Source organism: Athene noctua, chromosome 21 (assembly GCF_965140245.1).
Source record: "Athene noctua chromosome 21, bAthNoc1.hap1.1, whole genome shotgun sequence".
Lineage (NCBI taxonomy): Eukaryota > Metazoa > Chordata > Aves > Strigiformes > Strigidae > Athene > Athene noctua.
The window spans coordinates 2,215,491-2,234,056 of NC_134057.1; the positions used below are offsets into that span (position 1 = coordinate 2,215,491).

The 18,566-nt window shown below is 39.9% G+C and overlaps 1 protein-coding gene across 1 annotated transcript in view; it reads right to left on the reverse strand.

Annotated features, from left to right (window-relative positions):
• PCDH15 (protocadherin related 15) overlaps positions 1-18,566 on the reverse strand; it is a 448,489-nt gene that overhangs the window by 45,708 nt on the left and 384,215 nt on the right. The window contains exons 27-28 of the mRNA XM_074924175.1: positions 6,494-6,709; positions 2,091-2,179 (exon numbers count right to left, since the gene is read on the reverse strand). Coding sequence (XP_074780276.1) covers positions 2,091-2,179; positions 6,494-6,709 — 305 coding nt within the window. The remainder of the gene's footprint in view (positions 1-2,090; positions 2,180-6,493; positions 6,710-18,566) is intronic.

Below are 18,566 nucleotides of genomic sequence, written 5' to 3' on the forward strand. Positions count from 1 at the left end.
TCCCAAGCTAATTTTTAGAGTTCAAAACCTGGCCATGTTTTTTTTTTTCAGTTTTATACTCATTGAAAAGCTTCATTCGCTGTGAAATATTTACACAGCTGTCAGAGACTTCCATGCACAAGGACCAGAACAGCATGAAACAAGTTTTAAAGGATTCCAACCTGGCAGAAAAGAGTTTTTTGGAGCACAGAGACCGAGGAATGTGGCTCTGGGCCGTGTTCCAAGACTGTGGCAGGGTACGCCAGCTATTCCTCTGGGCCTCGAAGGAGAGTATGGTTACAGCACAATTTATTGTTGAGGCACTGAACACTGCTGAGCCCTGCTGGGAGCTGGAAGCAAGCTGCTCCAGCATTTGCAAAAGGAGATTTTTGCAGGGATGGTGAAAGGGCGAGATGCTGCCTGCTCTTGTTGTTCTTGCCCTGCCACCTATCGCGGCGTTCGAGCTCTCAGTACGACACGTGTGTCATGCGGTTGAGACTCTTCATTGAAGCCAGGCTTGTTCCACCCTGTTTTCAAACCACCTTCTGTAAGAGCTGTCTCTATTTTGTTGGTGGTGCCTTTGGCTCCAGGACAGTCCAAAACTGGGAGGATCGGAAACACAGCCTAAGTTAAATTTGAGATCTAGCCTACGTGATGTAGAAACACACGGTACAGAACATGTGTTCATCTTCTCCACTCAAAAGAACAGAAGCCCAGGAAAGCTACAAATTACTGTGTGAAGAGAAATTTGTACAGTGCAGCACCCTAAGGTGAACTTGAGGGCTTAGCAAAACAGAAGCAAACTTTTCCTATTACTGCCACTAAAAGATGAATGGTTCTTTGTCTCTCCAGCCAACACCAACACCTGATGATTTTGGAAAGCTAGATCTTAAGTGTTAAGCAAGCAGACTCTGTTATTATTCTTAGCTCTAGGAAAAGAGAGTCCCTGTAAATATAGACCATTGCCTGAACAACTTAATTAGTATTTCTGACATTAAAATCTATGAGACCTAAACTTACCCCTGGCTCAAAACAGAGAGAAAAGGCAAACATGTCCTAAATCTTCAGAAGCAAACCCGTCAATATTTTTTCCTAGCCTGGGGAAGACATGAACCATTTAGAGACAACACGCTTCCTTTTCAGTGAGTGATTACATCATCAACCCTAAGGTATTTCAATTTCCATGGAAAAGTAAAGGTATGACAACAGTCAGGATGGAAGAGACCTGCTGAAATCTGAGAAATGCCATCCATTACTGAATAAAGTGACAGAAGCGTACAAAGATTTTTTTGAAACTGTTTCCTACAGTATTTTCTTTCCCATATTGTTGAATTCCTGATTATATGCCACAAAGAATAGAAAATTGTTCTTGTCTTACAAAAACAAGCTACGAGTGAAAACTTGACTCATGAAAGCTGATGATGTGGTCGTGTATGTGTGCTGTTAAAACATATTTGACCAAAAGGATTTTAGCTGGCTTCCAGTATGATAAAATACTGCAATTTTTATGAAAAGCATTAATGTTTCCAATGATCCATCCCCCCTCCCATCACAATATTTTATACATGCTAGGCCTGAATAATGACACTCCCTTATAATTTTTTTCCAATCAAAATTTTCTGTAATGATGTTAGTGGTATTAATTGCACCAGCATAAATTTTCTAAATTCTGCTTTCCCTTACGGCTACATCACCCAAATAAAATCACAGCGAAGCAATACAACTCGGTGAGACACACTGCCTCAACCTTTTGGAGATGTGCTTTATTTTACAACCTAGATTTTGACAGATGTAGTTTCTGTGCTTGCTATTTGGAGGCTCCACTATGGGGCAGCTCTGAGGGGCAGCTCTGAGCCAAGCTTCAGCCTGCAAAGTGGGCAAATGTGCAAGCAAAGAAGTGCTGTGCTGCCTTCTCCAGAGAGGGGGAAATGTGGGGTGAGGCGGCAGTGCCATCACTCAGCCAATTGTGCTCCCTATCAAAATACCCACTTGCTCATTTTCAAGTCTTTGGCAAAAAAAGGAGATCATGATGTCAAGGGAGCACTCCTTGCTGAATCTAAACATAAAACCAGTGAATTGTCTGATATTTGTAGAGTAAATAAATTTATTACCCTATGAGTTGATCTTTGTTTTGTTCCACAAGGGTGGGAGGAACATTAGAGACGATGACTTGCATATCCAACTGATTGACCACAGAGACCTGGAAACAAAAGAGTGAAATTCAATCGGCACTCCCATGCATAACATCCTCCTCATACAAAGAAGAATGGAATAATTACTTTCCTGCCTTCACAGCCATGCCCTGATGTACGCATTTCTCATTTTAATTCCAAATAAGAGAGCTGGGAAATCTTGCTTTGCTTGGCAGCCAAAACGAATAAACAGCAGGCAAAGATTTAACTAAAACTGTAATTACAGGACTGCATCAGCATTACAGATTTTTAAGGTGGAGCTACAAAACCTGTTCTTGATAGTTTAGACTTTACTTACAGAAACACGGATTTCCCATGTGCCATATTCAGAATTACTTATGAGCATTCAGGTATTTTTCATGACTTGAAAGGAAAATCCAACCTTGGAGATACATAATTTGCACCAATGTAAATGCAAATACAAGATTAATTGAACTAAATCAATAATACTTTGTCAGAAAATCACGAAGGAGATTGTTCATTGCCTGTTCATACTTTGAAGCTATCAGTGAAAGTTTATCTTAATCTCAATTTTTTTGTTAACTTCTCCCTCTATGTAGCATAAAACTGTACATAACCATTTTACAGTTGAACTTTTTTCTATAAAAGGTCTAGAAAAAATGCCTCTAAAACACTCAATACTTGTGTGCTTTATTTAAAAAAAATTAAAAAAATAAAAATTCCAGGATTCCACCAGACTGGCCTCAGAACAAATCTCTGGCATTAGCATTTTCTACGACAAAGGCAATGTAACTCTTCTGTTTCTCAACAGCAGGTTGGACGGTCAGTGTGCACAGGGGACTACACACATGCATCAAACTCAGCAGAGCTGATAAACTCTGCTTCACATCTCCTGATCTAGACTATTCAAGCTATTTTTATCCCAAGAAAATGCTGCCTTCCAGCGAAATGAGTGCATGTTTTTTCCTCCCTCTTAAATACTTTTTCATTTTGTAGTAGCTCTCTCTTCTCTAGCACAGCCAGCCTCTCCTTAGGTTGTGGCAGGAATAGTTACTTCCCATACTGGTGAGGTAAATAAAATCTTTCTTGAAACTTGCCCCATATCCATATAGGCATGACAGCAAATATTATACTCCAAACCTATACTCCCTCTAGAGGATTCTGGAGGAAAATTTGGAAAAGTAAGACAAAGTTAAATCTCATAAATTAAAAAATCATTTAGCCAATTCAATTCTAAAAGAAAAACACAACTCCTGATTTTCAAAAGAGAAGCCTGAGCCCTGCAAGCACTGCAGCAGACAAGCCATAATATACTTTCACATCAAACACTGATTCACCAGCTTTGAAGCTTAATTCAACTTTAAATATTTAAATATTTCTTGAAATGTCATCAGATGCACTGATCAGCATGTACAGATTTACGTGTGTAGAACACAGAATTATAATGAATTCAAAATAAATTTGAGGCTAAGATCATTGAAAGAAACTCTAAAGGAATGAGCAGTTTAATAGAATTAATGACATTAGCCAATCTGAGCAACCACTGTGCACCTCCGTATGAGTACTGCATAAATGCAACACTTAAAAAAAGGCAATAGTTCTTTTGATATTCAGGGAATCACAATTATGACTACTTGTTCATATACAAAAATATGAATCAACACACAATCATGACAACCTATAGTAAAACAAGGGCATTGAACAAAAATCAAGAAAAAGTTGAGGTTTCCATAGCAACTTTAACTTGCTTGCAATCCCGGTTTGTAAAGGCTTTCATTTTTCAAATACTGAAAACAGCAGTAAGTTGAGGAACTAAGTCAAATTTAACTACATTGTAACAAAAGCTGTGGGGAGAAACTGTTCCCTTCCACTGGAGGAGAGACAGAAACATGCTGGGAGAAGAGGTGGAAGTGCGGGAAAGCAAAGGCTCTCCCTGAAGCACCACCATCACCGTGCTCTGGAACCTTTTTGGGGCACAGTTACCAGGGATCATCCGACCCACCATTCCTTAGAAAACTTTGCTACCTCCCATCTACTGAGCAAAAATACATCCAGGTTCTGGGATGTTAAATAGCAGGCACCAACCTCAATTATAGGGCTGGAAGTCTGCATGCTCAGGTGTCTCATGGCCATAAGTATCTGAAGAATACACTGCTGAGAACTAGTAAAGTTCCAGGTTAAATTAAATAAGTACCACAACAAAGTGGAAGTTTGCAGCAGAGGTGTGGAAAGCATATAATTGTTGATAACTATTAGCCCATAAGCCCTTTGGTCCCATGATTCATTCACTAGGCACTTTCCAGTTCTTAAATCAAGCTAGGCTGAGCCTACAGTCTTGTTCATTATATGGCACCAAGGGATTCCTGGCAGTAGTTTATGCTGAGAGTTGAATGAAGAAGGGGCCTTGGGACACCCCCAAACCCCAACAAACATTTGATTAAAGATATCATAGTGAGGATTCACTATCCATGGTTACTCAGTATCTTTAAGTGCTGACTTGCAGGAAACTTATTTTAAAACGTATTTTCTTATTTTCTTCCTTTGTCTCACAGAGGCTAAAAAGAGAAATTCTATTGTATGGAACCAAACTGTAGATCTACAGATGTCTAACCTCAGCCATCCTGCCAGGCCCAGCCAGCAGAAACAGCCTGGTATTGTTCCCATGGACCATCCCCTACAGCATGATGACATTTTACCAGTGGATTTGGCAGCTTAAGACGCTCACGAGCGGTGTCAGGCCTCTGAAGAAGCATCCTGGCCCCATTTCTGGAGGATACCTCGCTCTGCTTGGGTTCTTCCCAGTACTGTCCCTCAGGTGTTGCCCCAACTCTTCTCCCTAGACTTCCTCCCTGTACTTTCCTGTCTTCTTCCCCACATCTTATTCTTTTGAACATGAGTAATTCAATTCATTTTGCTTATCTATGTGCAGTCCCTGAGCTTGTATTGAAAGGAATAACACTTCACAGTCCGAGCACCTGACACCATACTGACAGCAGGACAAATTCTGTTCAGATCATGAAGCCCAAGAGCAGCTTAGTCTAGTCAGAAAGCGTCTGCACGTATGGATGCGTTTGCTCCGTGCAAACCCAAACTGTCATGGTGGGATGGTGTCAGCATGTAATTGTATCTACAGCTACTCCAAGCTTTCATGCCTTGCTCAAAACCACCGAGTGTACTGCTCATCACTCACTTGGACAACCTAACGATACCTCTATAAATTAATGAGACGTACTTCACTTTCTAATTTTAATGTCGATACCTTCTGGCTACATTTTAATACACTATTACTGCATAAATTGCATGAGAATGCCCTATCATTTTGGGAGGTCAAGCATGAGGACATCATACATTATGTTTATTTGCTGTATTCCTGCATAACTCAATATACCAAGTATTATGGCTATCATCTGTATCATTTGACAGTGTTCCCATGAACTAGATAATGCACTTCATCCCTACAACATTATGCTAATATTAATCCAATCCATCAAGTTATATAGGCTTTAAAGAAATTTAGCTTTGATAGTTTCTGTGACTGGACTAAGTCAATGTCCTTTACTCAGCACAAAACCATGAGCTCAAGGCGTAAAGCTGGTGCCGCCAGTTTTGAAACATTGCTTCCCTGAAAACTTCAAGTACAGTCTCAGCCCAAAATTATTCCTTGTGTCTCTGTCTCCCTTCCAGACATGAGCAACTAAGACATGACAACCTTGGCTTTTCCTGGTAAGTCAACTGACTTCTAGCTTTTAGAGACTGTTTGCTCAGATATTTGCCTGCACTAAAAGAAACACCAGATCTAACTGACCTACTCGTGTCAACACAGAGTACAGCAACAAGTTAGCAAGCTTTCAGCTTGGCTTATTAACTGGGGTTTAACACCATGCTAAGATGTGGGAGCTGGCTGCACCTTGCTGTCACAGGTGATGATCTGTAAATGGTTGTGTCCGACCACGCAGATGGGATCTGCTTTATACTTGTCATGCACAAACCCAGCACTCTCTTTGCTGCCATCTGGTTCCAGAACACCCAGAACATAACTTAGGCCCATGTTTAATGCACACAATTAGAATCTAAATTAAACCATTAGAAAAGGGCTTGTTGAATAAATAAAATACTGAACACCATGTTTAGTGTGGTAACTGAGATTGGTATCTCTGCACGAAACATGAACACGTTTCAGGTGGCCATAGAAGCTTTTGGTTTAAAAAAAAAAAAGCAAAGCACCTTATTTCAATGAATTAAAAAGATTAAGTACATACAGTTTATGGCCTTCCTATAGGTCTGACTGGAATGAAACTTTATGTAGTGTTTGAATTTCCTCAGGAATTATTCCATAAAGATAATGCCTGGATCATACTTACAAGTACTTCTGCTTTGCTGCTCAGTCCTTTTCCATAATCATCAGTTGCAATGACCTGAAACTTGAAATAGGATCTTCTCATATTTTTGAACAGCATAGCAGTTTTTATTAGCCCTGTGTAAGCTTCAATCACAAAACCTTCTTTACCATCCTTGATTGGAGGAATGATGAGTCTGTATTGCATGGCACTGTAATTCCCAGTGTCTTTATCATCAGCCTAACAGGAAAAAGAAAACAAGCAGAGGCAAATAAAGTAAATACGCATGCAAAGAATCATTAACCCTGGTCTTTATTTAAAGTTGCACATTGGTCCAGCAAATTTCTTCCACTCTGACATTTAAAACACCAGATACCAGGGAGCAGATATGGCTATTACTTTAAATGGTTCATTTAACTTTGTTGCATACAGTTTTGCTTTTCTAGCAACTTCTTTCTCCTGTGTTGGCACTAAACTGCTCAAAAAAAAAAAAAAAGAAAAAAGAAAAAAAAAAAAAAGATAATATAAATGGACTTTTCAAGTCTGCAACTAACTGAACAGGTAAGAGCAGTTTGATTCTGAGATTCCTCCACTGCCAATTGAATATAATTGACAATTAAATACCAAAGAAAAAACCACAGCAATGCATTCACAAACACGCACAACAAGAATGTTCTCCCTCCTCTTAGAGATATTCTGCACCCTCACTGATTGGGTACATAGATTTCTGGAGTAATTTAAACCTTTTTTATTAAAAAAAAAAAATTGAGTGGCATTCCTGTAACAGTGCCGGTGTAGGACACAAAGCTGCCTGGGGCATTTTCGTGTTGCTGAACTGCTGCAAAATTCAGAAGCAGCCCTGGCATCAGTCAGGCAGCCCCAGGAGCTGTGTTATTTCACCTACCTTGTGCCTGACAACCCTGCACAGCCCCGTTCTGGACTCTCTAGACCTAATCCTTTGCAAAATCATGCTCCAGTTTAAAATGCAGAACCCATATTCAGATGGGAGTGTTTTTGAGGACCCTTATAATGCTTTCATGTGCTCCATCTAGGAAGGGGTCAGGGAGATGGTAGCTACTGCCTGTACCTTTGCCTACTCATTAGGCTTGGACACGGCCTCAGCATCTGGGATGTCAGCATTTATTAGCAGGCTTTAATCAAAATATTGGCACGACTTCTTAAGCCTGTGACTTTAGCCAATGCTGGAGAAAAAACACCCTTAACTTCAAAAAGGTGCAGATCGTTGTGTAAAATCCATACTTCACCATGACTTAAAACCAAAAACAATAATCACAAGCTAGTCAGGGTTCCTGGGAGCATGAAGAGTTGTTTACCACGGTATACCACTGCCATCTAAAAAAGCATTATCTGTGCAAGGTCATTAAGCCTTCAACAGATGGCCATTAATCATCATTAACTGCTTTCTCGCCATCAATGAACAAGATCTATAAGGTGGAAACTTCTACTAACGCCTATTTTGTCATTATTTTCCGATCATTTTCAGGGAATACCACTGAGGAGATGTAATGAGCAAATCTATGTAGCACAGTGATTGCATTGTGCACCATCAAGAGATACCCATACTGGACAAATGACCCGGGTACTCAAAGCTGCACGTGCTTTCCATGCTACTCTGACTGCTTCCAGACCAGATGGAATAGATAGAAATAAACAGCTCTTAAGTGATAAGATCTGGGCTGGTTTACCTTGGTAGCAAACATATTTCATGCAGCACACCTCTGTGCCTCAGAGCTGCCCAAAAGATGAGCTCCCACAATCACACTGCCTGCCACTCATCACAGAGACAACAGAGACAGAACTGTTTAAAACGGTCCTTGCATCCTTTGTAAATGTTTTGTTTTCCTCTAAATTGACAAAGCTTTATCTGGCTTTGCTACAAAAAAAAAAAAAAAAAAAAAAGTTAAAGTGTTTTTGTTCTCTAGTTCTACAGCTTTTTTTCAGGCTTTTAAAATCAAGATTACTACCTCCTGGGTGATCTCAAACCCCTTTATTATCATATTTAGGAAAGATGGGAAAGCTTAAACGCTTTCTGAAATTTACCCCATTCTGTCAGTAAAAAGGTAAAGATATTGGTGAGCTTTTCCAGAGCACTCCTGCTATCCAACTGGCATGGGGGAATACAACCCCAAAACTTCATGGAGCCAGCAAACAGGAGCTTGACAGGTGGATTTTCAGAACTAGGGTCATTTTTGGCTTTTCTTTTGACAAGGAAATTGCTGAAGGAACAAATAAATATGAAAGCATGCTATATGGCACAAGGAAGTGAGGAAGCGGCTGTACCTAAAAATCAGGTTGATAGCAAGTACTACTGTTTGAGAGCTAAATGTCTCTCCCTCCTCAGCAGGATGGGGGAGAAATCAAGATGAAAAAGTTCATGGACTGAGATAAGGACAGGGAGATCACTTACCAATCACTGTCATGCACAAAACAGATGCAACTTGAAGAAAATTAATTTAACTTACTACCATAAAAAAATATATTTGGATAGTGTGGAACAAAGACAAGAAATTAAAACACCACCTCAGCTGTGCCTGGCCATAAGGCTTGTTGAAAGGGACTGTGCCCAGCCCAGGGCAGCCCCAGTCTCTCCTCCCAGAGATCCCTCAGCCCCTGCTTGGGCATGGGCTCCCCATACACGTATAAAAATCAAATATTTGACTTCAAGTACCCGTTCTTAATGAAATGCAAATGAAATCTTAAAATTACAACTAAAAAATTCCACGTGATTAGTATTACTAGACTATTACTACTAAAATTTCTGTTACAAAAGAAACATCTAAAACCAGAATGATAACAGAAATAAAGCATCCGCGAAGACTTGCAAACTGTAGGTTACATAAGCAAAGTGACTGCTCTTGGTGCTTTTTAGATAAATTTTGTCAACATGTAAGAGAGATTTAGATCCTCCACATACTCAAAGATGAGATCAGGAAGCCTCTGCCTGTGGTAGCAGGGGATACCTGGATAAGTAAAAAATATTTGGTACAATCCATCTAGAAGACCACCTATGCACTACACGAGAGACAAGAAAGAAACCTTTTTGGAAATTATTTCATATGGTGATGCAGAGCAGCTAACTTCTTGAAATAATCACTTCCTTACCTCATACCGAACAAATCACTCTGTGCGTGAATCTAAGACCAGGCAAGAACAGCTTGTACAAAGCCATGAACAATACAGAAAAGACCAGTCTGGCAAAAACACTGACTTATCCACCCTCAGCTTTGCATGTTGGTAATGGAGCTGGGGAAAAAAAAAAAAAAAGAATTCCTGTAACCTCACACTGCCTGTGTTTTGGCATGAGGCACACAGCAGCAGGTAGAAGCACAATATCTGATCCGGCTCCTTTGGGGTCTTCACCGTAGTGAGACAGGATTTACAGCGACCGCCCAGCTGAATCCTAAAGGCTCTCTGGAGGAGTCCTGCGAGATGACCATTATGCCCTTTCAATAAAAAGGCAATTTCTTTGCTAAAATGGATTTATTAGATTGGTTCACCTGGGCCATAAGCCTATCATTTTTTTAATATTAGCAAATACTATCTCCATAGAAAGATATGACCTTTAATATTAGTTTGTTTCAATAACAACAGAAATCAATTTCACCTTTAGTATTTCACACTTGTGTATGAGTGCAACTAAGGACAAACAAAATTTGGATCCAAATTAGGGTATCGATGTTGCAGGCACAGACATTAAATATAAACAACAGCCTTTCTGAACAAACATCACGACACCAGTGTAGCTGCTTAGACGGAACGGAATGGTAAGTCTTGTGGCTGTTTAATGTATGAAACTCCAATGAAAGAGGCATTTTTAAATTTTAAGTGTGCACCCTCTAAAATCCAGCAGTTCAGATGCCCAAAGCTGGTAGACAGGCTATGAGTTAATTTTCAGAGGTTCTGGGAACTCAGTGGCACTCCAGAGAAATCAATGGCCTCAGCATCGTTATAGTTCAGGCTATTTCCATCCCAGAAACAATCTACACACAAAACCAGGTGCAAAACAGCCTGAGGAACTTGGAAGAACCATCAGATTTCAAATATTTTACCTTTGTTGTTTCCATTTCTCCCTGCCTTCCACCACTATTTACACTTCGATCAAACCTAACAACACTCAGTGCAACGTTCAGCTTTGCAGAACCACCAGAGAGAGCTTGTGAGCTGATGACATTAATGTACCAACTTCTTTAATACAGAGTGAGGATGTTTGCTATTCTTGTAATTTGTCCTAAAGGTAAATATTTTTGACACTTCATTAGGAAGAGATATACGACATCTCAAGAGTTGCATTATGAGTGTCAAAGAAGAGATAGAGCTATACTTAATCTTAATATTACAGCAGTATATCTTCCTTCCGTTATGTTCAAGAAATACAGATGTCTCCTAAATTCTGCTGTGATTGAGTACTGTTAAATATGTATGATTTTAGGAATTACCAGGCCAAATTCAACCCTCCTGTGCCTGAGCATAAGTGTGCCCACACAAACGGAGTTTCGCTGGCATCACCATGCTCTGCTTCCAGCCCTTACCCATCTCCTCTCCCATGGAGGAGGAGGAGGCACAACTGTTGGAGTGCTCCCTAACCCCACCACAAAAGCACATTACACCAGCCAGGTATCAAGCTGAAATATGCTGCTCTTGGCCCCAGCATGAGGGTACTTAGTGCAAAGTCACTAACAGTTATTTTTTTATAAAATTTTAGTGGCAGCTGTCTCTCTTGGAGCAAGAAGACCAATAAGCCAAGCATTCTTGGTGACTCCATCTCCTATCCAAGGACTGCCAGCACAACTTGCAGCAAGTTATTAGAAACATTGAAATTCCTGGCACTGCAGAGGTAGCGAAGAGATGGACGCTGTCAGTGCCGGGCTTGCTCTCAGATAAGCGACGTCTAATTCAGCTCAGTGCTGCAGCAGCAATGGCATGAAGGGTACTGCCACTTTTCTGCCAACACATATTGCTTTTAACACATCAGTTGCCTTAAAACAGAGAGGAAACAGAAGGGTACTTTCTGTTCAGTTTGTTGTTTTGTTTTTTTTTTTTTCCTTTAGGAGGACTGAGAGGGAAAAAAAGCATTAGCTCAAGTACAGAAATACACAGGACTCTCTACAGCTGAATAGAGTATGAGCTGAGTATGTCTGGAAGACAAGAGATGAAAATAGATAAGCCAAAACCTAGGAGTGATAGGCATCCCTTTAGTGGTGCCTCTGTCACCAGTTACAATTTCTTCCAGGATATATGTTTTTTATGACGTAACTGGTGTAACCAATTAACGCAAGACCTGGGCTGCATGGGAGCACCTCTCAGAGTAGCTGTCCCCAAAGGCTGCCCAAATACCTCATAGCTGAGAATTTAGTGGAAAGAGATCTGTAAAAGAGGTTAAATTTGAGGAGCGGATGCTAGGACATGCAAAGCTACAAACTTCTGAGGCAGTCGGTGGCAAAAACACACTGATGACCAAGAGTTCAAAAGTGCTAGAGACAGATAGTACTGTAAACGAGAACTGTTGTGAAGAAATACAGAAAAAAAAAAAAGGAGGAAAACTGCAACAGCTACAACAAACTTACTGGCTTAAGTGTCCGTAAATCACAAAGTAAAACTGCCTCTAAAAACAGTACAATGGCAGATGTGGCTTCAGAACTGAAAATATTCAACAATCTGTACATTCCTACTGGCAGAAGTGGTCTATTTTATGTCCCAGCAACTGATTGGAAACAGTTGAACCTGCCATCTGCTAGGAATAAGAAAAAAAAACAAAACCAACATCCCAGTCCCATTCATTTTACATGGCCTGTTAGCATCCTCAGGCTCCTGATTAAGGGTGACCCTGAAAACATTTAAAATTAACAATTGCATTTAACTCTAAGCAGCTAGTTTGAATTTAGCTCACGCTGATGATAAAATTTGTATTCGTATGATTCGTATGATGATTATGCAATAGCTTCAGGAGTTACGGTTAATGAACATTTTAATGCTCATCCCAGACAAGCCACTAGCAATTGTGGTGACAATATCAGTGTTATGGCCACATGGCATTGCTTTTACAGGTCTCTCCGGGTGAGGGGATAAGCACCCTGCTGTAACACCGTGATTGTGTGGCCACGCAGTTGCGCCTCATACTGCGATATTCCTTGTGGAAATGTGCAGACTGGAGAAATGTAAAATAATCACCTCTTATGAGGGCTGCGTGGAGCCAAAGATTATTTAATTTATGCTTTCAATGCATCATTTGCTAGGCATACTTACAGAGGTACTACAACAAAAAGGAAAAGAAAGGACTCTGCTAAGCATATTGCTGATCATTGCCCGGCCCACTGAGTAAACCCCAGGTCCACAGAAACCTCTGAGAAATACAGGTATTTAGGAAAAAAAAAAAAAAAAAAAAGTGAATGGGAATTGTTCACTTTGTCCTCCAATGCTGTCAGAAAACCAAAGGTGTGGAAACATGGATCACTTTTGATAGGCTGTTTCATGGGGAAAAAATGTTGAATAAGAGGTGTTCCCAAACTTATAATTTGTAAAAAAGATTAGAGACACCGGTTTTATAGAATTTTCCTGCTTTGCCAATAGCATTTAGTGCTCAGTATGGCAGGTTTATGTGCATGTGCTGGGAGGGAGTGCAGACCACGCAGCTGATGCCCCCTGGGATGGGAATGATCCTGCACTGCAAACACTCCAGGCATACTCCCTCCACTTCCAGCCCCTGTAGGAGTACTCTACTCTGAAAGGCCTGTGCAGGACTAACAGTCTTAAAACTGTTAGAAAATAACATAATCATTGAAATAATCTAATATTACATTTGAAAAAAATCACAAAGGGTAGTAGTTTTTCTGCACACTGCACCAAAGGAAAATAATAGCACTGCTTTTTATAGTAAAAAGTTTAGCAAGCCAACATGTTATCTAGAGAAGCATTCTTTGGAAGAAATTACCTGTGTGCTTAGAATTACTGTAATATTATTCTTAGCAGGGCAGGCAGGATCCTGTCAGAGGTCAGACATTACAGCAGATGTGCATGTTTGAGGGTGAGCTCTTGTCACCGCAAAGAGGCTTCAAAGTAGATTTGTACTTCTACCAAGTATGTTTTCTCCCTAGGAATTACTCTGTGATTCATAAATCATATTTTAAATAATAAAAGATGACTGGCCAAGCAGTTAATTTTTACACAGTAGTTTCTTGTGTACATGCAAAAGAAAAATTAGAGAAGGGAAGACACTTTGTCTTTCACAGCAGAAAGCTGTCTCAAGGTGACTAAGGTTGAATCTCACTCTTACAGAGCTTGCCACTCTGAAGATTTACTTGTCATCCCAAGGAAAAAGGAAATACCAAAAGAAATCTAGAGCTCACAAGCACGAATAGAAAATAACCAGAGATTTAACATGAATAAATCTGTCTGGGCAAAAAAGTAACCCCAGTATTCTCTATGTAACACGTTTCCATATCCTGGAATTTTAAACACTTATTTTAACAATCGCTTTAGATCGGTATACAAGCACTAAGATAGATTGCTTTCAAGGCTTACGGTTAAGTAAAGAGTAATTCCTGTCCCCCTGTGTGTCATTAGGGTAAAAACCTGTAGCATAAAATGGTTTTAGTTTATTTTGCTGTTCTGTGTATTAAGACAGTAATAAAGGATGAAGTTACATTAGGAACCCTGTCAGAAAGGGGCACAAAATACAGAAAAGGTCTGAATGAAAATCTGAGCAACTATATTGTAAAAATCAAATTTCCTTCAGGATGTAACTGCATTTCAGACTCCACTGACTCCTATTATCATCATCAAACCTCTCTGCTGGCTTCATATTAGAGCCATTTCTATCAAGCCACTTCCAGAGACTTTGATTCACTGGCACTTATTTTGGCGAGCTTCCTTTTCTGCAAACATTTTCAGCAAAAAATACCTTTATAAACTGAGGAGTAATTCAGAAAAAAACCCTCTCACTTTGTTTACTGGCATTAAGACCTCTGATATTTCCTCATTTAAATGCACTTCAATAAACAAAACTGGAGAGATTAATACTGTAAAAGAAAATGTTGAAAAAGAAAAGGCTAATAACACACCATTATAGTGAAAAGGCAATTCCCGCTAGTAATTTCCCTAAAGATTATGTTGATTTTGGTTTTGTTTTTATAGAGCAGATTGAAAATATTGCGTATGTGGCTAAAGGAAGCCTGGTTCTAATTCTGAGGGGAAAACCAGGAGTTATATGAAAATACCAGTGGCAAAGCAAAATAACTAATTCTAGTATAATTAAATGCAAAGTAAATCTCAAATCACAAAATTCATAAATTAGCAGTTATATGTATTACATCTGTTTTTAATTAACATACTCATTACAAAAAACACGAAAAGGCCTTTAATCGTGGAATGGGCTCTTACATAAGTTGAAAATTCTGGGGAAAAAAGAGAATCGCAGAAAAGGGAAGAGAACATAAAAGGTTATTATAACACCAATCCCCATCAGGAGTGTCCTGAAACCTTTTTCTGAGCACCACCAGAACTGTAATTAATGCAATTATCCAGACTGCTGTTCCAGCTGTCCCACCGCTGCCGGCACAGAGTGCAAGGGAAACCCAAATAACCACCAACCAAGACGTGCTCCGGCTGTCCCACCACCACGGCTGCTGACTACCCTCGGTCTTGCAGCAAATCTCAAAAAAAATCTCATCTGTGCATTGTATATCTCTGGGGGAAATGAGTAGGCTTAAAAAGACAGCTGGGGGAAACTGCCTGGAGATTGGAGATGCAGTAATCAGCCTCAGCTCTCATTGCAAGAGAAATGGTCACTAATACAGCTCCATGTTTCCTGCCGAGCTATTATCAATATAAACATGGTCTTGGGGATGCAAGGGCTAGAGCTTCAGTTAAAAAGTGACATTTGAATAAAGACATTCCTCTTATATTTTTCTTAGAGACATTAGTACTTATCAGCTGTCAGAGGACATGTCTTAGAACAATCACATTCATACAGAATAACTCATACGGCATATCATCAACCAAATTAATTCTAATTAAGTGACTTTTTGATAATGATTTGTGGCATTCTTCTGAGTTCAAGCTTCCTTCCTATCTATTTATAGGAATCTTTCTAAAAGTCTAGAGCAAGACAACACATTACCCTATTCTGAAAGGATTTTATATTCAAATGAATATATTTAAGAGAGCGGTTGCTCCTGCTAGCAAAATTGCTGCACGATGTAGTGCTGGGAGAAGCAATCTATACTATTTGCTTTAGTTACATATGTAACTCTTCTGATGATGAGAGAAGTGTTTATCCAATATTTTATTGACATACATGTCTCCAAATTCAATTTCTGTGTAAGATTATGTACTCTGTACTTGTTTTCCTCACTCCCTGCATTTTTTTCTGTTTGACCCATGGCAGTTAGATTCTTTTCTTACTCCCAGTACTATTCATGAGGCTGTACGGCATAATCAGTGCAAAGAGTGGGGTGCTTTACAAAATATTTTTCAAAAGGGGAAGAACTATGCTTTGATGGAAGGGGTGAAATTTTATTCAAGCCACAGAGTACAGAAGGATTTAAGCAACTGAAGTTAAACATACACACGTTCAGCAGTACATTCGCAATGAATTTATCTAAAAACGATTGCAGAAACTACTACATTAAAAATTAATGACTACAGCAAATCATTAAGTACTGTTAAAGAGGAACTAATTGTGTTGGGTTTCTGTTTAATTTGAAAGCTGTAGTTTTTGCGTAGGGCCATAAAGCTTGTGGTCTTTTACACTCATCAACAATAAGCCATCCTTACGGCCAATAACATTGTACAAGGACAGAGAGGTAGTTGAGAATAACATTAAATGCCAAAAGGAGACACAACTGGAGATCTGCCTACAGTTTAAGGGACTGTCAGCAGGACACTGATGACCTAGGGCAAAGCCTGAGCAGAAACTGCCCTGCACACACTCCCACTTTCCTCTGGGAAAAGGCAGGGGCAGGGCTGCCAAGAGAGCCACGGTCACCTAAATACATCCATCTCTTGGCCTGGACATTTGCCGGAAGAGGCCATGGTGGATCTTGGGGGGGTAGGGATCACCCTGGGGGGGAGGATCTGGACATAAACACAGCTGTTAACCCTATCCTGTAATGTGAGCGCCTCTAGGTCTGAACACCAATCCTGTTCTGACATTTCAGACTATTTTTCTTTTTAAACTATTGCAAAATTAGACACATTTTTAAAAACCTAAAATATTGTTTACCTCTTGCTTGGTGTAACCCATATACTCTCCAAAATAAAGGCACAGTGAATTTCTACCCAGATTATAACTTTTGAACCTCCTCAGTATCTACGCTGGTAACCACCTACAATTTAGTACTTCCTAACTAACTTCCCTCAGCTCACCTTTTCTATCTCCCATTTGAAAAAAAAAAAAAAAAAAAAAGAAAAATGATATTAGCTTAAACCGTTGCTAAACGGTAATTGCTGGCAAGTGCTTGCCACTGTGATTATTATGCCTAACTAGTTTAATTACAGCAATGGCAAATAAAAGCAGGCATACCCTGTAAATCACATCTAACTGCAGGAGCCATATCAGTATCAAAATACCAGCCATTTCAGTTACTGCAATTAACTCACCCATCCACTGATCTTTTCCCATGGTTATTCCACCCACAGCGATGGGAGAAAGCAAACCTGTTTGCACAGGCCTGCTCCAACGTCTCTCCAGACAACAGGGTTAAAGCATCTTGTTAAAAGAGCTCCACAGTGCCCCAGAATACCTGCCCCCTTGTAAAGCTGTCCCAAAGTTTCAGCAGACTGAGCTCTTGATCCGTGTGGCCATGTTAGTATGATCTCCCTCCTGGCCTCTGATGTTCAGCTCAGGAATATGTTGCAAACCTCAGGAAGCTGAAACTGGAGATAACTGAACGTAACAAAGAGCTGTGTGGTGTTCATTCAGACCCTCTGCTAAAGCCACAAACAGCTTTGACCTTGAGCTTTTAGGAGAAAGGAGAAGTTTCAAGATGAGTCTTGGTTTTCTGTCATGATACTCTCCTCAAAAATGGATGCATGGATAAATGGCAATAGAAACCAAACCACTACCTGGCGCTTGGACTTAACATGAAATTCCAGACCCTGATCTTCAGATGTAAAAGGCCGAAGCAGATATAGGTGCCCAGATGATGAGTTGCTACCTCGATTATTATGTACTTAAGCCCCCGCTTTGCTTTCAATATAAGTAAACCAGCAATGATCACCTTCTTGCAATAAATCTGACCCTTGTTTTCAACCAACAATATCTCCTTCTGCCACTCCAGAAAAAGGCTTTTCTCACTCACAAAGCCAGCGCTGGTGTTTCCAAAATTAGGGCTTCCAGAAGCAGCATCCTCCACCAGCCTGTCAGAAGGGGCTTGTTGGGGAATTTTTATTGCACCCATAGAGGCAAATTCAATACATTTGGCTTAAAATATTAAAAATATAATTAATGAATGTGATTTATTTTCTCTGAAAAGTCTGCTAAAATATGGTTAACTAGTAAATTATGCTATAAAAGTCGTGTTATACCAAACGTTTTGCTACTACATGAAGGCAATCAAATAGAGTGCCAAATGGTTGCCTGCCCTTAGTGCTTCCACCACTTGGGCAAGGAGGTCACCTCAAAAGAGGACAACTTTGCCACTGTATAACTTTCACATGAGAAAGTAAGTGTAAGTGCTCAGAATGGGAATTACCTTAATTTGTGGCTTAAATATCCCTTTGCATGATCTATACCATCTTTATGGTACATAACAGTTACACAACTGATGAAAGAGCCATGAGAAATATCACCATTAACTTCAGTTGCATTTTCATGATATGAAAGCAGACGATGGATCCTACCTCACCTCTGATCAAGTAATGTTCTTTCCTTACTTATTCTCTCTTCCCTGAATTGGGTTGTACTCATTTTTCTTCTGTTATGCCCTACTGTTTTCCAGACTTCAGTTTATCCCCTGCCTTGTGCAATTTCTTTAGCATCTCACCTCAGTTAGAGAACCAGACCTTGATAACCAGACCGCCTCTACATATTGACAGCATCTAAACACACTGGTACAAAACATGTTATGTGTTGGGATTC